General features: G+C 38.9%; 1 protein-coding gene and 1 non-coding gene across 4 annotated transcripts in view; both read right to left on the bottom strand.

Annotated features, from left to right (window-relative positions):
* Nucleotides 1–2,800: 2,800 nt before the first annotated feature.
* Nucleotides 2,801–20,954, bottom strand: part of DGKE (diacylglycerol kinase epsilon) — a 37,489-nt gene continuing 19,335 nt past the window's right edge. For 2 of the 3 annotated variants that reach the window (XM_024235450.3, XM_054535670.2), the window contains exons 8-12: nucleotides 18,661–18,774; nucleotides 16,635–16,706; nucleotides 13,377–13,504; nucleotides 13,041–13,152; nucleotides 2,801–12,682 (exon numbers count right to left, since the gene is read on the bottom strand). In XM_024235450.3, coding sequence (XP_024091218.1) covers nucleotides 12,503–12,682; nucleotides 13,041–13,152; nucleotides 13,377–13,504; nucleotides 16,635–16,706; nucleotides 18,661–18,774 — 606 coding nt within the window. In that variant the 3' untranslated portion in view covers nucleotides 2,801–12,502. Of the gene's footprint in view, nucleotides 12,683–13,014; nucleotides 13,153–13,376; nucleotides 13,505–16,634; nucleotides 16,707–18,660; nucleotides 18,775–20,954 lie in introns of those variants that run through there. The other variant, XR_008515137.2, reaches the window with a different exon arrangement.
* On the bottom strand, nucleotides 4,106–4,212 carry LOC112129860 (U6 spliceosomal RNA). Its single transcript, XR_002912197.1, has one exon. It is a non-coding gene; the product is annotated as a U6 spliceosomal RNA (small nuclear RNA).

Raw genomic sequence — 20,954 nt, forward strand, 5'->3', positions numbered from 1 at the left:
CCAGACCATACGGCTCTGTTTATATGTTCCCATTTACATAATGTCTCAGTTATTTAGAAATAATAGGTTCTTACTTGTCTTTTCTCCCCCTCCCTCCAGTTGTCTGAGGGTTTCATTGGCCCAGAGTTCATTGCCATTACCTAAATCATGGTCAAGATTTAGTATCAGATTGAAGGTCATGGCTCCTTTCACCAGTCTGATAATGGGAGGCCCACCCTGACCACCTTATTTAATCCTGATTATCTCCCAAAGGCCCTGTCTCTAATCAACTTGTGAATTTGGGGATTAAGTTTCAAATACATGAAATTTAAGGGAATACATGCAAACCATAGCATTAACCAATGCATTGCTAGATATGTGGTTATCTAGATGACTGGGAAGAATCACAACTAATATTAGAACCTGCTCCTACACATGCTTGAGTGAGTAATTCAGGAAACTGCTTTCATGAAAGGGTTTAGTATCCTTCCCTTGGTAGGTAGGTCAGATCGACAAACAGCACTGGGAAGAAGCAATAGAAGCAAAGGAATGGCCTATAACTACTACTGATTTTATCACTGGTAATTTTTCTCTATGCCTAGAGAAAAATCTGTCAATGGGGCTGGGTGCTCTGGCTCATGTCTGTAATCCCAACAGTTTGGGAGGCCAAGGCAGGCAGATTGCTTGAGCCCAGGAGTTCAAGACCAGCCTGGGCAAAATGGTGAAACCCTGTCTCTACTAAAAATACAAAAATTAGCCAGGCATTGGTGGTGCACGCCTGTAGTCCCAGCTACTTGGGAGGCTGAGGTGGGAGGATCACTTAAGCCCTGGAAGGAGAGCCTGCAGTGAGCCATGTTTGTTCCACTTAACTCCAGCCTGGGCAACAGATTGAGACTCTGTCTCAAAAAAAAAAAAAAAGAGAGAAAAGAAAAACTGGGACTAATCTCAGCAGTGGTCCAGACTCCCTCTGTAATCAAGCTCTTTGGTTTGATATAGATTATGGAGACTGAACTACTCTATATAATGATGCAGATATAACACCAGAACATGACCATGATACCCTTAACCATATCATAGAGAGCTCACTGAAATTAGGCATTGGTTCACTGGAAACTCTAGAAGCAAATGGAATGACTCTATAGTACCACTATAGAAAATAACTAGTTTCGTTTATTGGATAAATACTCGGAGCATATTTGAAGAGGAAACAGTCAACCTTAGTTGTTGATGACATACATGAGTTACTTTATCAAGTACAGTGAACTGTTTTTGGTTCCAACTCTCCAATTTTAAAGCATAACCATTCAACGTGGCAATGTGCAAACGTAGATATGACAAAGAATAGCTATGGCATTCATGTCACCCCCAACTGGTGGATAATGGGATTCACTTTACACCTTTCTCTCAATAATACTGGATTGTTCATCTTTTTTTTTTTTTTTTCTTTGAGATGGAGTTTTGCTCTTGTTGCCCAGGCTGGAGTACAATGGCATGATCTTGGCTCACTGAAACCTCCTCCTCCCGAGTTCAAGCGATTCTACTGCCTCAGCCTCCCAAGTAGCTGGGACAACAGGCACCTGCCACCACGCCCAGCTAATTTTTTTGTATTTTTAGTAGAGACGGGGTTTCACCATGTTGGCCAGGCTGGTCTCAAACTCCTGACCTCAGGTGATCCGCTCGCCTTGGCCTCCCAAAGTGCTGAGATTACAGGCATGAGCAACCGTGCCTGGCCACGCATCGATCTTTTCTTCTTGCCAGCTTGTCCAACATGTTGTTCCCAGAACATGTCAGAATGGCATCTCTTTAGAGGTGCAGCCTAAGTGCCACTTTTTTTCTCCAAGAAACATTTCTCCACCACTAGCTTTTCTGAACCTGTGTGTTACTGACTTCTCTGTGGGCTTGTGGATCAATCAGAATAGAAAATGGCCACAGACAGAAGAAGATAACCAGACAGAACAAGCTCATTGCCAGTTTATACTAAATATGTCTGAGATACCTCAGCTAGGACTGGTATCCTTGATTCAGAGGTTCTTAATTGGAGTCTCGGAGGCCCTCGAAGTTGGCTGCAAAATTCTGCTGTATGAGCCAAACTGCTAGAGTCAGAGGGAGGGAGGAAGTGTCTGTAACTATAGCCAACTTCTTATAGAGGTTGGCTTATGATACAATAAAGGCTAGGAACCCCTGACCTAGGAAAAAGGTGGCATAACTTAGTGGGGGAAAAAATAAGGAACAACAAACTCCACTAAATTTTGGAGTCACAAGACTGGATCAGTATCCTAGCTCTGTGCAGCACTGGCATGTCATCAGCCTTTCTGAATCGCAATGTACTCATTTAGAAAAATTATATCTACTCTGCCTCCTCAATTGGGTTTCTATGGGGAATACTTTATATAAAATTGTTTTATAAATGATCACATGCCCTGCTAATATGTATGTTACTTGACTCCAGACCATACGGCTCTGTTTATACGTTCCCATTTACATAATGTCTCAGTTATTTAGAAATAATAGGTTCTTATTTCTCTTATCTCCCCCTCCCTCCAGTTGTCTGAGGGCTTTATTGGTCCAGAGTCCATTGCCATTACCTAAATCATGGTCAAGATTTAGTATCAGATTGAAGGTCATGGCTCCTTTCACCAGTCTGATAATGGGAGGCCCACCCTGACCACCTTATTTAATCCTGATTACCTCCCAAAGGCCCTAATCAACTTGTGAATTTGGGGATTAAGTTTCAAATACATGAAATTTAAGGGAATACATGCAAACCATAGCATTAACCAATTCACTTTATAATGAGATTCACTTTGCACCTTTCTCTCAATAATGATGGATCGTTCATCTTTTTTTTTTTTTTTTTGTGAGATGGAGTTTTGCTCTTGTTGCCCAGGTTGGAGTGCAGTGGCATGATCTCGGTTCACTGAAACCTCTGCCTCCCAAATTCAAGTGATTTCTCCTGCTTCAGCCTCCCAAGTAGCTGGGATTACAGGCACCTGCCACCATGCCCAGCTAATTTTTTGTATTTTTAGTAGAGACGGGGTTTCACCATGTTGGCCAGGCTGGTCTCAAACTCACAACCTCAGGTGATCCACTCACCTTGGCCTCCCAAAGTGCTGGGATTACAGGCATGAGCCACCATGCCCAGCCGGATTGTTCATCTTGTATGACAAATCTATAAAGGTTTTTCCACCTAAATAATCAGAATGTTTTGGCTGTGTCCTACCTAAAATGGCCAGATGACTAAATGTTAGTCAAATTCTGAACCTCAGGTCACTTGTACATAAAGTGAACCCTCAGAAATGAGCCTCCTGAGTGATCTCCGGACCCAATCATACAAGGGTTACAGATTTCATTCTTTTGTAAGAGCTCTTTTTCCTTAGCTGGGAGCCTCTGAATTGAAAAAATTGCTTATTAGTATTTCAGCAACTCTTGAAAAAAGTTTTAGTGATACTTACGAATTTTCTTCAAGCAGTACAATATGAGATGAATAATTTCACCTCAGCAGTACCCCAAAGTAGGAGTTATTGACACTTGAGCTGCTCAGCAGGGAGGAGCTTATGGTGTTTTTATGTTAACAAAACATTGTGTTTGTTATATTTGATATTGTTGCCCAAAATGTAAAAGTTCCTAAAGAACACAAGGTTTTCATCTCATTAGCACTGCCTCCCTTGATTTATTCAGTTGGTTAAATCTTGGCTCCTGGGAATCTTTACTCAGGGTTATTTTTCAATCCTTTGCTATTATTCTCCTTGTAGTTATTGTGTTTACCCATACACAGTGGGTACCCATACACAATGGCTTACCCAACACAGTGCATTGTATTCTCTCAATAATTTTTAAAATTTATTTTTGAGCGACAGTGTTGTGCTCTTTGACCCAGGCAGTAGTACAGTGGTGCAATGCTACCTCACTGTAGCCTGGAACTCCTGGACTAAAGTGATTCTCCCACCTCCGTCTCCTGAGTAGCTGGGACTACAGGTGTGCGTCACCACACTCAGCTAATTTTTTTTTCCAATTTAGAAAGTTTATTTTGCCAAGATTAAGGACATGCACGGGCACGGGACACCACCTCAGGAGGTCCTGATGACATGTACTCAAGGTGATCAGGATTCAGCTTGCTTTTATACGTAAAAATATGGAACATTTCATGAATTTGCATGTCATCCTTGTTCAGGGGCCATGCTAACCTTCTCTGTATAGTTCCAATTTTAGTATATGTGCTGCTGTAGTGAGCACTACCCAGCTAATTTGTATTTTTTTGAGATGAGGTCTCAGTCTGTCACCCAGGTTGGAGTGCTGTGGCGCAATCTCGGCTCACTGCAACCTCTGCCTCTCAGGCTTAAGTGATCCTCCTACATCAGCCTCCCAAGCAGCTGGGACCAGAGGCGTGTGCCACCACGCCCGGCTAATTTTTTGTATTTTTGGTAGAGACGGGGTTTCATTATGTTGCTTAGGCTGGTCTCGAACTCCTGAGCTCTAGCAATCCACCTGCCTTGGCCTCCCACAATTCTGGGATTACAGGTGTGAGCCTCCATACCCAGCCCTGCCCAGCTAATTAAAAAAAAGTTTTGTTTTGTTTTTTTTTTTTGTAGACATGGGGTCTTGTTACATTGTCTAGCTGGTCTTGAACTCCTGCTCAAGCAATTCCCCTACTGTGGCCTCCAAAGTTCTGAGATTACAGGTGTTATTCACAGAGGCTGGTCCTTTCAAGGATTTTTAAGTGCTTTCCAGTAGTCACTCATATGTCAAAAGATTGCCGTAAGGATCAGACAACTGGAGGAAACCAGCATGGACTATGTCTTTCCCGAGGGTGACTCTGAGCCCTAGCGCAGCTGTTGATAAACATCTGACTCTTCTTCCTAGACTATGTCAATAGCGGTAACTGAGAGTAATGCTATGCCATTTGGTCACACTCTCAGCTTGCTGACAGGGTGACTAAAAGTGGGGAACTGTCAAAGCAAAATTAAAATGGAAACTAGGCTTGAAACATTCCTGAGCAAACCAACCAACTAGGCCTTAAAAATAGCCCTAACCTACTTAAACTGTAAACATAAATGAAACTTAACTTGGGTCATTTTTGGTAAATGCTTATGTTAGAAACAAAACTTAACCTCAGCCAATCATAAGCAGCCAACTAACATGATCATGAGACTGGGGACTTTCCAAGAAAGTAAGCCAAAAAAGGCAACCAATCAAATCATTTCTTAATTTTGCTTCTGTATCCACTCTATGAATACTTGCCTCTGATGTTGTGTCATTGAAACACTAAATCCTCATCGGGTTTGGGGTTTCCCAAGTCACGAATTGCTTCTTAAGTACATTCTAAAATTTTATCGTGCTTGCTTTTTTTTTTCTTTTACAATAGTCCATGTGTAATACTTTTAGCTCATCATCTCCAAACTCCTTCCATGAGTAATTTTTTGGTATATGATGTTTCCTTGTACAGGGAATTCCTCAGACAGCCGCATACGCCCTAGTTCCAGTGCTCAGAACAATGACACGTCTGCCAATATTTAACACTTTTAAAATACTGGTGTTGGTGGCTGTGTTGATGATGAAAGGCAGTGGGGAGGATGGCCTGGGTTCAATCTCTAGCTCTGGGCTATCAATGTATAACATGGAGCCAATAATATCTACCTCACAGAAATACAGATTATAAAATAAAAAATAAAAGCATGTGACACCTAACTGTACAATGTGTGAAGCTGTTTAAGTCCAAACATGGAATCATTACAATGTAAGATGGCCTATATGTGAACGTCAGCAGCTATCACAGCCACGTTCACATATATGTAAATTATCAAGGGGCATTACGCTTGGCACTGTTTAAAAGAAAGCAGGCAAGTGATCAAGTGAATTTTTATTACAAAAATTTTATAAAAATGGATTTCCAGGTAAAGATGGCAGAATAAAGCAGGACTACAGAATATTCTTCCTCTAATACCTAATAAAATGAATAAAAGATGTTACATGCCACAATATGTTTTTCAGATCATTACTGATAAATCAGAAAGCTTTATGAAAATCCAGATGGAAGGAAACACACAGTTCTGCCACGCATATTAAGATGCATTCACTCTCCTGCCCTAATAATTATCATATAACCTTATGGTAGACGATAGTCAATTAGTTGCCAACCAATACTTAAAAATTAGATTTCATATACTCTAAACTTCTATCTTTTCTAGAAAAATAAATTCTGTTTACACTAGGCCTGCTTCCCAGGAATCATGTGCTCCAGTTTACCGAAGTCTCTACAACTCTTACCTTCATTGCTTGCCTAGCTCCTGTAAGCACTTGCAACCCGTAGGTGGGCATTAATTCCCATTCTTACAGAGAAAGAAAATTTGAGGCTCAGGAAGAACAAGTAACTGCCCAGTGTTAAGTTACAGTAGTGGAGGCTGGGTTTCCATTCAGGTATTTCAAATAAATGATACATTTTTCCATACTCTACCAACTGAAAATAAGGTGAATTCACCTATTTAATCCCACTTTGCTCTACTCTGCCAGGAGCCAGTTTATATGCGTGAGAATGAATGTTTCTCCTAACACATGTGTATGATTCTGTGCTCTTAGGCTACAAAAGCCATGCGATATGAATTTTTTATTCTTTCTGTCTAAAAGTATGTGATTCAGAACTTGCCACATATATGTTTACCCTGCTGTAGACCAAGAACCATTTTTTGGGACACTAAGTCAAAGCTGCTTATTGTATCTCATGGTTGTGTCAAAAAACTACACAGTATCATACTTAAGTGCTGCACTTTTAATTTTATTAAAAAACAAGCAAGTATCTTCAACATACCAAATGCTTTCACATTTCTGCCTGCAGGCACTGACCACAAAAATACAGACCCAACACAACAAAAGCAATTAACACAGGGTATTTAAGTGGTAGTTACAAGTGGTGGGGAGGGGAAAGTGCAAGAGGCCAGTTGGCTGCGCAAGTGGAGTCATCACATGTGTCCCCAACATTGTGGGTTTAGGGATCCAGTGCAATCAGTTCACTTCTAAGAGGACTGGGGTTGAGGACTCGAGCTAGGCTGCTCTAAACTTGTACAAACAGAATTACAAATCAGAGTGCCAATTTATCTGTAGGGTTTGTTTAAGCAGTTCAAATCTGAAAGACTGCTGGCAGAGCCCTGAACTGGATTGAGAACAAACGTTTTTATGAGCCATCATCATCCAACTCCACAAAGTGCCTGCCTTACTCTAGCGTTTTTCTCAGCCAAATCTACTCATCTGATCAGGATGCCCTCTTGCCTGGACAATGTCAGAGGAACAAGGAAAACAACTGAGCTTTCCAGCTCTTCCTTTTCAACATTCCATGTTAGTCACCAAAAAGTAACACATAATGGAAATTCTCTAGATTACAGCTTATTTCCTGTTTAGTGCATTCTGTGTTGATGTCGTCCTTTAACAGTGAGGTAGCTCAGGGCATCCTTAGACAGACTGAAGTGTTCTTGGTCTGGTATCTGATACCAGCAACACATTTTTTTTTTTTTTTTTTTTTTTTTTGAGACGGAGTCTCACTCTTTGGCCCAGGCCGGACTGCAGTGGCGCTATCTCGGCTTGCTGCAAGCTCCGCCTCCCGGGTTCACGCCATTCTCCTGCCTCAGCCTCCCAAGTAGCTGGGACTACAGGCGCCCGCCACCACGCCTGGCTAAATTTTTGGATTTTTAGTAGAGACGGGGTGTCACCGTGTTAGCCAGGATAGTCTCAGTCTCCTGACCTCGTGATCCGCCTGCCTCAGCCTCCCAAAGTGCTGGGATTACAGGCGTGACCCGCCTTTTTTTTTTTTTGAGATGGTCTTGCTCTGTTGCCCAGGCTGGAGTGCAGTGGTGTGATCTCGGCTCACTGCAAGCTCTGTCGCCTGGGTTCAAGCAATTCTCCTGCCTCAGCCTCCTGATTAGCTGGGATTAAAGGCATGTGCCACTGTGCCTGGCTAATTTTTTTTGTATTTTTAGTAGAGACGGCATTTTACCATGTTGACCAGGCTTGTCTCAAACTCCTGACCTCAGGTGATACGCCTGCCTTAGCCCCCACAAGTGCTGGGATTACAGGTGCCCAGCCTCAGCAGGACATTTCTATTTATAGTTTCTAGGTGATTTATTTTCTGCAGACATTCTTGCAGATGGTTAAGCTCAATCATTTCATTTAAGTTTTATAAACGTCTGTATTAGAGGATGGCATTTTAAAATTCTTTCCCCAGAACCCTGGAATGTACCTTTTTGGGCTATGCAAGCCTCATGCACTGACTACACAGGGCCACATGGGTAAATATATATGTATTGATGTGTATTTACATATCTAAAATTAAATAGACTATATACTTAAATTAGAAACACAAAGAACAAAGGCTAAGTTCACTGCTTTACTATTCAATAAAATAGCTTTAAAAACTGCGAAACAGCCAAGTGGCCACATTCTAAGCAGCGATGGAGACCTCCAAAATATTCTGTCCACCAAAAAAACATGAAGTTTCTGAATATGTAAAAATTAGTAGAAAATCAATTAGGTGAGAAAGTCATTATAGTATTGGCTTTCAAACTCTTTATAAAAAATAGCAGAATCATTTTAAATGTGGAATTATTTTATCTACTGAGATCTGAAGCAGCACTCAGTATACACAAGTGTGGCTGCATTGATTGCAGTGAGAAGGCAGGAGCCTCCATGGCTCACTGCCCCTTGGAGGCGCACTGCACTAACTCCTGAAGCAACTCCTTGTCCCCCAACACTGCATGGGTCACAGTCCAAAAACTGATTCCACATATGAATCATATCAATTTTTATGTAACGGAGTTCAGACAAATATATCAATTTGGGTATGATACAAATAACTTTTTCATAGAGTTCTTTTAGAAAAGTGATTTTGAGGGAAGAGGACAGTGGAGTAGAAGAAAAACAATTTTAAGAACATACAATTAATTCAATTTTTCGGCATGGTATCCCACCTAGCAAAAGCCCTGGGTGAATACATGAGGTTCAGACCAGAAGCTTTCAAATTTCAGTATGCTTAAGAATCGCCTGAGGCACTTGTTAATAAAAACAGAGATTTCTATGTTGCATCTCCAGAGACAGGGAATCATTAAGTTAAGGGTTGGGCTCAGGAATCCATACTTTCAACAGCCTGCCCAGGCATTCTGATGCTGCAGATAGCCTGCAGCGCGTACTCTGAGGAACAAGAGAAAGGCTTCAAGGGAAAAACTGAAAAAGACAGGGGGATACGGTTTAAAAGCAAAACCCAAACCCTTTTCTGTCTTGTTGCTGAGAATGAATTCAGATTGGGATAAACAACCTTTTCTTTCTTTTTAAATATCTAGATATTTTAAATATATCTACTTATATTCCACTGTCCTCAACTGGGTAGAAATAGTAAAAAACATTATCAATATAAAACACTGGTTCTTGCTTCAATATTATCATTTTGAAGGAAAACCACACAAAGCCATTACCCATTCTAATGACTTTTTTGGCCAAATTATGTATTTGGGTCCATATTAATCTTTAAATTAGTATAACCTTTAAAGTTTTCAAGTTAGTGCAAATTTAAAATTCAATAAATATATTAAATACAATTTTACTTTATATTACAAATGCAAATTATTTTTGACATGCCGGTAGTATTCATTTTTACAACGCAAATTGACTTTACAATTTCTGAGTCACAGTATACTTTATAACTCTAAGCAAATGTATTTCACAAAGCAAACACTATATGTTTTTGACATACTCTAAAAAAATAAAAATCAATAATTTTGATTATAAAATTTGTATAAACATTAGCTACATTAGGGGTTCACAGCTAATTGTTGCAGAAAACCTAAAACACACTTAAATCATGTAACTTTACTAGTAGACAACTTGTATTTTAAAACACAAGTCAGTCTGATTTCTATTAAACATGACAAAACACTGAAAATCATCATCACCTGCCTACGAGATCTTTAAGAGCTGCCAGGTATTCAGTATTTAAGCCACTACGTTTATAGGAATTAGGAATATATTGGGATAGTAAAAAGATGAGAGAAATCTGGAAACAGACATGGAGATATGATTTCCTTCATGTATTTCTTCCTGAGAATGTAGAAGTTATTTTTTTAAATATCAAGACAATTTAAAATGGAACAGGAAAATCTTACGGCAATTTTTTTGGTAAAGTGTAGAATCCCTGGTAATATAAACAATCACTACCCTAATATGTAACTTGCAAACATGAAGTCTTATAAATTGTACTTATTTAAACAAGGCACATGCCTATACACTTATTTGAAATGCTGGGTAAATGTGCCCAAAAAAGTAAGTGAATTTTGCAAAAACAAGATAATGATACGTTTTATGATATGGTATTCTGAAATAGCTTCCCTAAATGAAGTCTAAATAAGTGAATAAGCCAGCAGAAAAACTTCATGACAGATCAGTAGTGATGCAAAAACCTTACTAGATTACGATAACCAAAAAATCAACTTATTTAGATAAATGAGGGCATTTTACATAAGCCTGTTCCAAATATAATGTAATATTATGGTTGGTATTAAAACTATAATTTTTAATTGTAGTTTTCACAATTAAAAAACTGTATTAGTTATTGTGATTATTTTAATTCCAACATCCTAAACTGATTTGCTTCTACTACAATTAGCACTACGAATTATATAACAGGTAAACTACAACCTACAGCAAAGTGGATTTAACAGTGTATTTACAAAATGTGATGTCTTTAACAATTTTGATCATGAATGAAAGGATAAACTTCATAATACTCAGAACATGATTGGCCCATTAAAAAAAAAAACAACAACAAAACTCTGCCATCCTCAATGCCATGGTTACCTACCATGAAAGGTATATAAATAAGCTGAAAACAGATCTGCTCACAAAGTTTCTCAAGACTAGAATTTAAGATCACCCGAGGAGATCTGGAAGAGGTTAATTTAGCAAAATAAAGTATTTCATAAAATCTACTGACTACTGTATACATTACTAAGTTGCTCTTTGAAAACATGGTCTGGGCCTGAGGTGAGGCAAACTTAGGTTTATGGCAATTCACGGATGACAGATTCATAATAGACCCTCAAAGACAGCTAATGGTATTTTGGGGGATACATTCTGATCTTTCAGAGATTAATGTCATTAAAGACCACAAAGCCTACAAATGGGCCATGTGTCAGAAAAACACCAGGCTGGATGCCCACTGGGTCAGCCTACCTGTGGGTCATGACTCTTGGGCTGGTCAACAGCAGCGAACAAGTACCCTTTAATGGGAACCATGAAACTAGCCCTTCAGTAAGTTTGTGGCAATTGAGGGGCAAATAAAACAATGAAACAAAGCTTTCAGTTATCCAAAAGTAATTCCCTAGTGCTTTCCATGCCCTCCTTCATTTTTCAATACAATGAGGAAGATTTGTGAAGAATAAGAATATCTAGATTTCTGTCAGGAGAATTAAATTAGAATTTTAATTAATAGACTAAATTTCTATCTGATTGTGACTAGCAGAATTTATGTGATCAATTTAACTTAATAAATAAAGCTACAGAACGTAAACACTAAACACAGGTACCATACCACAAGGTAAATAATAAATAATTTAAAAATATATCTCTCTCATTTTAAAATAAATATGATATAAACATTTTAGCAAAGATTTCTGTCCACTTACCTCTCTAAGGGGAAATTCTGTTAAAAGACTACTGTATTTCAAAATACTACAAGACCACCAAATTTTTAAAACTTATCAGTCAGCCTTGAGCTTTTCCTAAGCAATTAATCTCACCATTTAAGCACATTTTTTGAAATGTTGACACTGTCTTTTAATAAAAAGAGTGGCTGATAAACTGTTCAGCTCAGAACCTATAACTTACAATCCCAAGTGCTCTGAATCTTATTTCTTACCAATTCAATTATCTGTTTCTCTTTTGGCTACACTGGTGTTATAAAAAAGATCCTGAATTTCAGCTCAAATGGTTACCTACAGAATTAAACAACATTTACGTGTCTGAATAAGTTCCTAAAATATACACTTGGTTTGGGCTGTAGAAAATCTTAAGAGGCATGCTGCAGGAGGATGCCCACAATTAACCATGCTGGTTTGACAGTAATCATTTCCTTTCAAAAAAGCAGGTTAATTTGGTCTTTCCACCCACACCTTGTTGGAGATACAATGTGTCCATCCATTGTGTGTCCGTCATATGCATGGTTCAAAAATAAGAAATGAGACAGCACATACTTCAGAGTGAGTCCCACTCTCAAAACAGTCATAACAAATTTTCACTCTCATGTAAGTTTTTGTGACTTTTCGTAAGTTAATACTATTCATTTGAAGTATTTTGCTGAAAAAAGAACAAACATTTGTAAATAACTGAAGGCTGGCAGGTTTGGGGATGCTATTTACAAAAAAGTATACCCATTATACTACTAGTGAAATTAAGACTGAATAGCTGATAGAGAATTTCTATTAATACTTTTGGATGAACATGTATCTACTTGCGTGAGGATTCTATGCAAAGTTTTCACTCCCTCATCCATCTATTCAGTCTCCTTTATATCTTCTTGATCCGAAGTACTAGAGATGTCATCATCTGTTTGTTCTCCAGAGAAATATAACATCATTGCATGTGTCTTGTGAGTTATGGTGACAGTGCAGGGCCCTTGGGCCCAAGGCTCCCCATCCACCTGCATTGGCATCATGGAGCACTTCAAAATCAGCTGATATTAGGGAACAAATAATGTTTAAAAGTCAGTCCCCCAAAATTTAGAAAGGTCTTCCTTAATAATACCATCCACAATCCCTTAACCCTATGCATTTCATTTTTAGAAAATATTAATCTGAATATGTTTTTATTCATTGATTAAGGAATTCTTTTTTCAAGTGAACGTTTTATCTCAGGATCTTGAGCCATGTTTCTGTTTCTTCCTCATCCCACTCTAGCCCCTAGTGTACAGTGACCAGCTGCATGAGCCATAAACCACTGTTTAAAGAAAGGTATAGCATGTATATTTTACATATCAACAGCTCAGAATTGGATTGGGACAAATTAGCCTGTTACAGCTATATTTCACCTACCCTCACTGTATGTGCCTGTCCTATTCGAAACGGATTAGCCAGTTTTACTTGAATCTGAGCACAGTGGAAAGACCCATATACTCCAACGACTTCCAGTAGACCATCGTCATGCCTAAAATTGGAAAAAGAAAATATGGATTATATGATGCAATAAAATAAAATCAGTTATGCTAGAGCAATTACTTTTTAACAGAGTTGGACCATCAACTTAAAAAATATTTATAACTAATGAGATACACAAAAAAGAAAATTTGAGGAAAAATGTTAAAGACTATAAACAAGAGATTGCTTTAAATAAAATAGTGACATAAAAAAACAGACCACAAATGTACATACCTGGCTAGAGGGTAAGTCTCGTCCCCCATCCCTTCCCATAGTCTGCATCCACCGCCCCAGTATCCGATGTTCAGAACTATAATACCTTCCAAGCTGGGCAGTGCTACTCGCTCACCATCCAGTTCTAGCTTTAAAGAAGTACAAATAGATAGTGACTACAGGGTACACACATCCATTTAGAATTCACATCTATTTTCATAAATGTGCTTATATATGAGAGATGCACGTGTGGAAGATGCTCCCTACCTCTCACTCAGGGCCTCTCATCTGCCCTTTTCTATCTCTTCAGTAGAATTGCTTCTAACAACATCATCAATAATGTTCTTTTTGTTGAGCCCTGTGATTTTTTCAGGCCTTATCTAACTTGCTGTTTCAGTAGCACCTGACACTTGCTGACCCCCTTCCTCTTTTCCTAAAATCTTCTTTCCCTTTGCTTCCTGGGAACCACAGACTCTACTTCCCTGGATGTTCCTTCTCAGGAAAGTAAACTGCACCAGATCCATCTATCCACTGCCTATAAAACACGTCCATGGACTGGCACCAAAAACTCTTATGTAAAAAATTGATCAAGCAACTTTTCTGCAATTTGTTCCCTGTTCCCCAATGTACTTATCAGGAAAGAGTAACAATCTTCCCCTCCTCCGTCTCTTAGCTAACTCTTACTTACTCTTTCCTGGTAAGTAGGTTAACTCACTCCCAACCCAGCTGTTTAAGCCAGAAACCTGGCAGTTATCTTTGATTTCTTTGACTTTTTACCCTCCACATCCCCTTAATCACTAAAAACAGCTGATGCTATTTCTATGTCTTTCTCTCTCTTCACCATTTATTCCCTAAAATGTTCCTATCTGGCCTATCTGCCTCTAGCTTTACTTTCTTATGCATCCCTCACAGAGCAGTTGGATTGACACTTAAAAAATACAAATATGTCATCCTCTAATTACAACCCTTCAATGGCTTCACTTCAACCCTTCAATGCCCATGATGAAATGCAAGCTCCAATACCAGGCAAATATGACACTCTGTGATTTGACGACTGTCCATCTCTCTAGCCTCAGCTTTTGTCACTTTCCTTCCTGAAAGCTATGCTCCAGCCTGAACTCACTCAAATATGCCATGTGTGCCTCTGGGTCTTTTGCAGATGCTGTTTTTAGCCTACAGCAATCTTCCCCTCCTCCTTCTCTTAGCTAACTCTTACTTATTTTCAGATTCCAGCTTGTCACTTCTTCCAGAAAGACTTGCTTATACTGCCACTTTCCCTAGTCTCTGTAGCTCCTAGGTTACGTATTGCAGTTATTTATTCCTGTAAGACCACATGCTTTTCTTATATAACTTCTCATACTGCATTGCAATGTGATTTAAATATCTTTTTGGTTTTTTCTTGGAGACAGGGTCTCAATCTGTCACCCAGGCTGGTGTGCAGTGGTACAATCATGGCTTACTGTAGCCTCCGCCTGCTGGGTTCAAGTGATCCTCCTGCCTCAGCCTCCTGAGCAGCTAGGACCACAGGTACGTGCCACTATGCTCAGCTATTTTTATTTTTTATAAAAGTGGAATCTCACTATGTTGCCCAGGCTAGTCTCCTTGCCTCAAGCAATCCTCCCACCTTGGCCTCCCAAAGTGCTGGGATTACAGGCATGAGCCACTGTGCCCGGACTGGTTTAAATATCTTTCTTCACCCTAGACTGTAAATGTAGAGCAAGGGATTTATCACTGTTTACCTCCAGTATCGAGGACAATGACTATTTTACAGGTGTATAAATAAAATTTATTTTATTTCTGTATAATTAAAAATAATTTGTATTTTTATATAAATAAAATGTCAGACAATAAAATAAAGGTCTTTATTTTATATGCTTGTATGCTTTACTCTACCAATACTCTCAAAGCCTAGGAAAAATAAAATATGATAAAGTAACATAACACTCTTTTTAACAGAAAATCTTGCTTACTTCTACGCCATGACAGCCCAGAGACTTTGAGCTAAACATTATGCCTAACGGCAACATTTTTCCTTGACTAATGTATAATCAGTCTCCTTACTCCCTGCTCACTGTCTCTTTTCCCAAGCTGTTTATGGTCTCTTTTTATTTATTTTATCAGTTCTAGGTTTCTCTGAATTAATGTCTTTGTTGTTGCTATTAACCATTACAGATTCTTTTTGGAATCAAGCAAGGAATACATATAAGACTGCCATATCTGGCTGGGCGCGGTGGCTTATGCCTGTAATCCCAGCACTTTGGGAGGCCGAGTCGGGTGGATCACGAGGTCAGGAGATCGAGACCATCCTGGCTAACACGTGAAACCCCGTCTCTACTAAAAATACAAAAAATTAGCTGGGCGTAGTGGCGGACGCCTGTAATCCCAGCTACTCGGGAGGCTGAGGCAGAATGGTGTGAACCAGGGAGGCAGAGCTTGCAGTGAGCAGAGATCGCACCACTGCACTCCAGCCTGGATGACAGAGTGAGACTCCATCTCAAAAAAAAAAAAAAAAAAAAGACTGCCATATCATGATGTCAGAGATGCTGTTGCAATAAGCAATCATTAATATTCTATTTTTACTATTTATACATTTTTATTATTTTTTATTTATTAATTTTTTTTGAGACGGAGTCTTGCTCTGTCACCCAGGCTGGAGTGCAGTGGTGCAACCTCAGCTCACTGCAAGCTCCGCCTGCCGGGTCCATGCCATTCTCCTGCCTCAGCCTTCCAAGTAGCTGGGACTACAGGCGCCCGCCACCACGCCTGGCTATTTTTTTTTTTGGTATTTATACATTTTTATTTTGGTATGTAAGAGAGATACCCGACAAAAATAATCCGAATTAAACTTTCCATTTAAACTTCCTCTGTGTCTTTATGTTGAGTCAGGCACTGAATTAGATAACTGTAAATTATTTATCATGTATGAATGGAGGCCACTCACCCTAATAGTTAAACAGACTGGATTTACATAAACCTGGGTTCACATCTTGATTACATGTGCATTTGGGCATTAAATGAGAGAATTTGGGCAAATTACTTCATTTAAAATAGTTTTCTTTTCTGCATAATATGAATATATAATACATGCCTTGTAGAATTGTGGAGAGAATTTAGAGGGACAATGTGTATAAAGCATGTAGCAAAGTGCCTGGCACACAAATAAATACTCTATGTATGCTGGCAAAATATATTAACAAAGTTTAGCATTTCTGTTTAAAAAGTCTTCATAATCCAGAGACCACCTAAAACTTTAAAAAATAAAAAGTGTTAATAGCTTACCTCAACTTTTTTATTCAAATCTTTACATTCCTGCACTAAACAATCTTTGGTTCCATAGAATAAGTAAACCGCCTATGAAAAATGGACAGAAAATATAATATTAAAACAATCTAACCCTGTAAATAATAAGAAAAAATACGCTGTATCACAGCTCCCTTTAAGAATGTTGAAGCACACATTTTCCTTACGGTAGACTAGATGCTGATGAAAAGAAGGGCAACCAAAGGGGACACTTTTGGTGTGCAACCTCTGGCCCTATCCAACACCTCCATTCTAGTAATTTTAAAGGGTAAAATTGGAATCCACTAGGAGCAGCAATGGAAATCTATAATTAAAACACAATGTAAAAATAAAAATGCCTTTTACATATTACAGATACTTTTGGCATCATTTGTATTTTACATTTTATTCTCTTAGGCTATTAATAGTTTAAAAGTTCTAGGTGAACTGTGGTACAGTACATGAAATGTTACTCATCCTTCTTTTTTGGAAGATGACAATACAGGCCATTCCATTTAAGTTTAATTATCCTCTTTCTCAGGGGAAATGTGGGATAGAAGTGATTTTTTCTTTTTCTTTTTTTTTTTTGAGATGGAGTGTCGCTCTGTCACCAGGCTGGAGCGCAGCTGCGCGATCTCGGCCCACTGCAACCTCCGCCTCCTGGGTTCAAGCGATTCTCCTGCCTCAGTCTCTCAAGTAGCTGGGACTACAGGCGTGCACCACCACATCCGGCTAATTTTTGTATTTTTAGTAGAGATGGGGTTTCACCATGTTGGCCAGGATGGTCTCGATCTCCTGACCTCGTGATCTACCCACCTTGGCCTCTCAAAGTGCTGGGATTACAGGCGTGAGCCACCACGCACAGCCTAGAAGTGATTTTTTTCTAAATGGTGTTTTCTCCCAAATTTATCAAAAAAGTTGTATTTTATAAAGAAAAATATTCGAATTAGAAAATTCCACTTTTTCCTAGTACTTCCGATTACTTAAGAATAGTAATGCGTATTAATCTAACAAACATTTTCTAATCACTTATGAATACAAAAAGGTTGATGTAAGGACTGAGTAAATTATCAATTGTATAAATAGTAATACGTATTACCTTAGTAACTATATTAATAAAAGGGAACTATTTCAAAATTTGAAATATTTGTAAAACAGAACCAGGAATACAATTGCTATGCATTTATTTTTGATATCCTGTTGGTTAATCACCAAACGTTATTAAAAAAATTCCTAAGCGAAACTACATCAACGGAATCAACTATACTAGAAACCAGAGATGACCTCAGTTCAAAGCTGTGGCTAACAGGCTGCTCTTTTATCTCATCTGCCTTTTGGAGGTTTTTCAAACCAATGAAATCTACTTTTCCATTAATGACTTCACCAAAAATTTATTCTGCCTAAAATTTCCTTCCAATTTTAGCTGCCATTTAAGATAAACTATCATATATTCCATTTAGTTGCCATCTAAGCAAAATATGCTATAAAATATCCCAAATTTGAATTTAAAAAATTTGTTAGAGTTATATAATACTTTGATAAAGTTGTTTTGTTTTTTGAGATGGAGTTTCATTCTGTTGCCCAAGTTGGAGTGCAGTGGTATGATCTCAGCTCACTGCAACCTTTGCCTCCTGGTTTCAAGAGATTCTCCTACCTCAGCCTCCCAAGTGGCTGGGATTACAGACACCTGCCCCCATGCCCGGCTAAATTTGTATTTTTAGTAGAGACAGGGTTTCACCATGTTGGTCAGGCTGGTCTTGAACTCCTGACCTCAAGTGATCCACCTGCCTCTGCCTCCCAAAGTGCTAGGATTACAGGCGTGAGCCACTGTGCCTGGCCTGATAAAGTACATTTAAAGATCTAATTAAAAAAAAAGATCTAATTTGACAACCCTACACAAAAGACAGCAGGTAAATATTTCTGTAAGTTAGTTAAATCTGAATCTAAGAGTGCTAAATATAATTGAACTATTGATTTTTACTGTACCTTCGGTGATAAGCAGGAAATGTTATTTTATCCAACACACCTTATTAAGAATTCTGCTAGAAAACAGAGATGGTGCCTTCTCACGATGAGCATGAAAATTGAGAGCCATGAGAGCATCAGGTCCAACAGAAAAATAGTTGTTCATTGTGAATTCCTGTGAGAAAGGGTAAGAATAAGCAACAGACTATGGTTCCACCTAAGCCTGAGCCATAATTAAATGTCAATCTTAGTCTTTGTGTTCTTTTGAAAACGGAGATGCTTTCTGCATTTACTTTTCACATGGCTATTTTATACTGTCCGGTGAAGTTACCAGAAATAAAGCTTCCATTTAAGGCTGATAACTACAGATGTGAATCTCATCTTCCATTTCTGTTTTATATGCTACACCTCGGACCTCACCATCTACTAGAATGGCTCTACTTGATGCTTCCAGGCTTTTCATACCTGTGTTCCCATTACATTTGTTCTTTACATTTATCACAGCCTCCAAGCTCTCAGCTTCTATTAGTCCCAACCCAGGCTACTGGTCTCACCTTAATTTATCTTACTTCCCAACGCGGCCTGGATTCTGAGGTCAATCATTTCAATGACTGTACTCAACACCATCCTTCGTTCCAACACTCCCTTGACCTCTTCTCAATTTAGCCTTTTTTTTTTTGAGATGGAGTCTCGGACTGTCGCCCGGGCTGGAATGCAGTGGCGCGATCTCGGCTCTCTGCAACCTCTGCCTCCCAGGTTCAAGCGATTCTCCTGACTCAGAGTAGCTGGGATTACAGGCGCCTGCCACCATGCCCGGCTAATTTTTTTGTATTTTTAGTAGAGATGGGGTTTCACCATGTTGGCCAGGCTGGTCTCGAGCTCCTGACCTCGTGATTCGTCCGCCTCTGCCTCCCAAAGTGCTGGGATTACAGGCATGAGCTACTGCACCCGGCCAGCCTTGTTAATCTTCTCTAAATCAAACTGTTTTCTCTGCTCTATTTCCACATTGCTGATAAGAATCTTATAATTATGATCCTGTTACAAAGTTATTTCTAAGGATGGCTGGACACAATCGCTAATAGGACACAGTAACCCTTTAGATGTCTCCTTTCCTGTATTCCCTAGTGGTTTATTTCAAAATTTACAACTCTCTTCAAGTCCCTGATAACCAGCTCCCTTGCCTTTGTTATGTTCAGATGATCTTGATTCTTGCCTCACTGAAAAAAGTGAGATCCTCAGGTATGAAAGGTATGAATTCTCACGCTCTCTTTCTGCCATCTAAAAATTCTGACTTTACTCAAGTGCACCTTTCTCCTTCAAATCAAAGACGCTCTTCCTCCTTTTGATGGTTAAGTCTAAATTTGGTCACTTGTTCTTTTCATCCTTTTCCCATTCATCTCTTATGGAACTAAATGTCTGTCCCTTCACTGCCAAAATATAATTTTCAATCCTAGTTGTTCTTTTTTTTAAAAAAAAACCCCATAAACACCTTATTTTAAATAAAATATGTCAATGTTCATTAATTTGCCTTTATTTTTTAACTGAATTTTTTTTTCTAGTTTCCTAGGTGTCCTTTATTCAGAAACTAAGAGTGGGGCAATATAAGCTTCATAAGGGCAAGGCCTTCATCACTGAAACTCCAGCACCTACGACAGTGCCTGGCACCAGATGGGCACAAAATACTTGCATGAATGTATAGAGAAATGAAGTTCCTTCTTGTATTTGATTGTTTGGATGTTCTTCTATAGAGGTAAGCAGACCCTACTTGATTGTAGTATATTTATTTTTAATGACATATCTTATTTCTTGACAGCAAACGGCTGAAGGACGTATCTTCTTATTTGAATCATCTAACTGGTGTGTGTGAAACTTTGTCCATCTTTCTTTGGAGGAATGATCTCTGATAAATATTTTTAAATATTCAGCTCTGCTTTATTACTGAACAGTAATACATCCTGGTATGAATGAGAAATACATCATTTTTTTTTTTGCATATCCATCACCTCAAATGTTTATCATTTATTTGTGGTGAGAACATCTAAAATCCTCTCTTTTAGGCTGAGCACAGTGGTTCACATTTGTAATCCCAGCACTTTGGGAAGCTGAGGGGTGTGGACTGCTTGAGCCCAGGAGTTTGAGACCAGCCCAGGCAACATAGAAAAATCTTCTCTCTATTGAAAATAATAAAAATAAAATTGGCCGGGTGTGGTGGCATGTGCCTGTAGTCCCAGTTACTAATGAGGCTAAGGTGGGAAGATCACTTGAGCCCTAGAGGTCTAGGCTGCAGTGAGCCGTAATCACGCCACTGCATGGGCAAATGAGACCCCATCTCAAAAAAACACAAGAAAACAAAAA

This window comes from Pongo abelii, chromosome 19, assembly GCF_028885655.2.
Source record: "Pongo abelii isolate AG06213 chromosome 19, NHGRI_mPonAbe1-v2.0_pri, whole genome shotgun sequence".
Taxonomy (NCBI): domain Eukaryota; kingdom Metazoa; phylum Chordata; class Mammalia; order Primates; family Hominidae; genus Pongo; species Pongo abelii.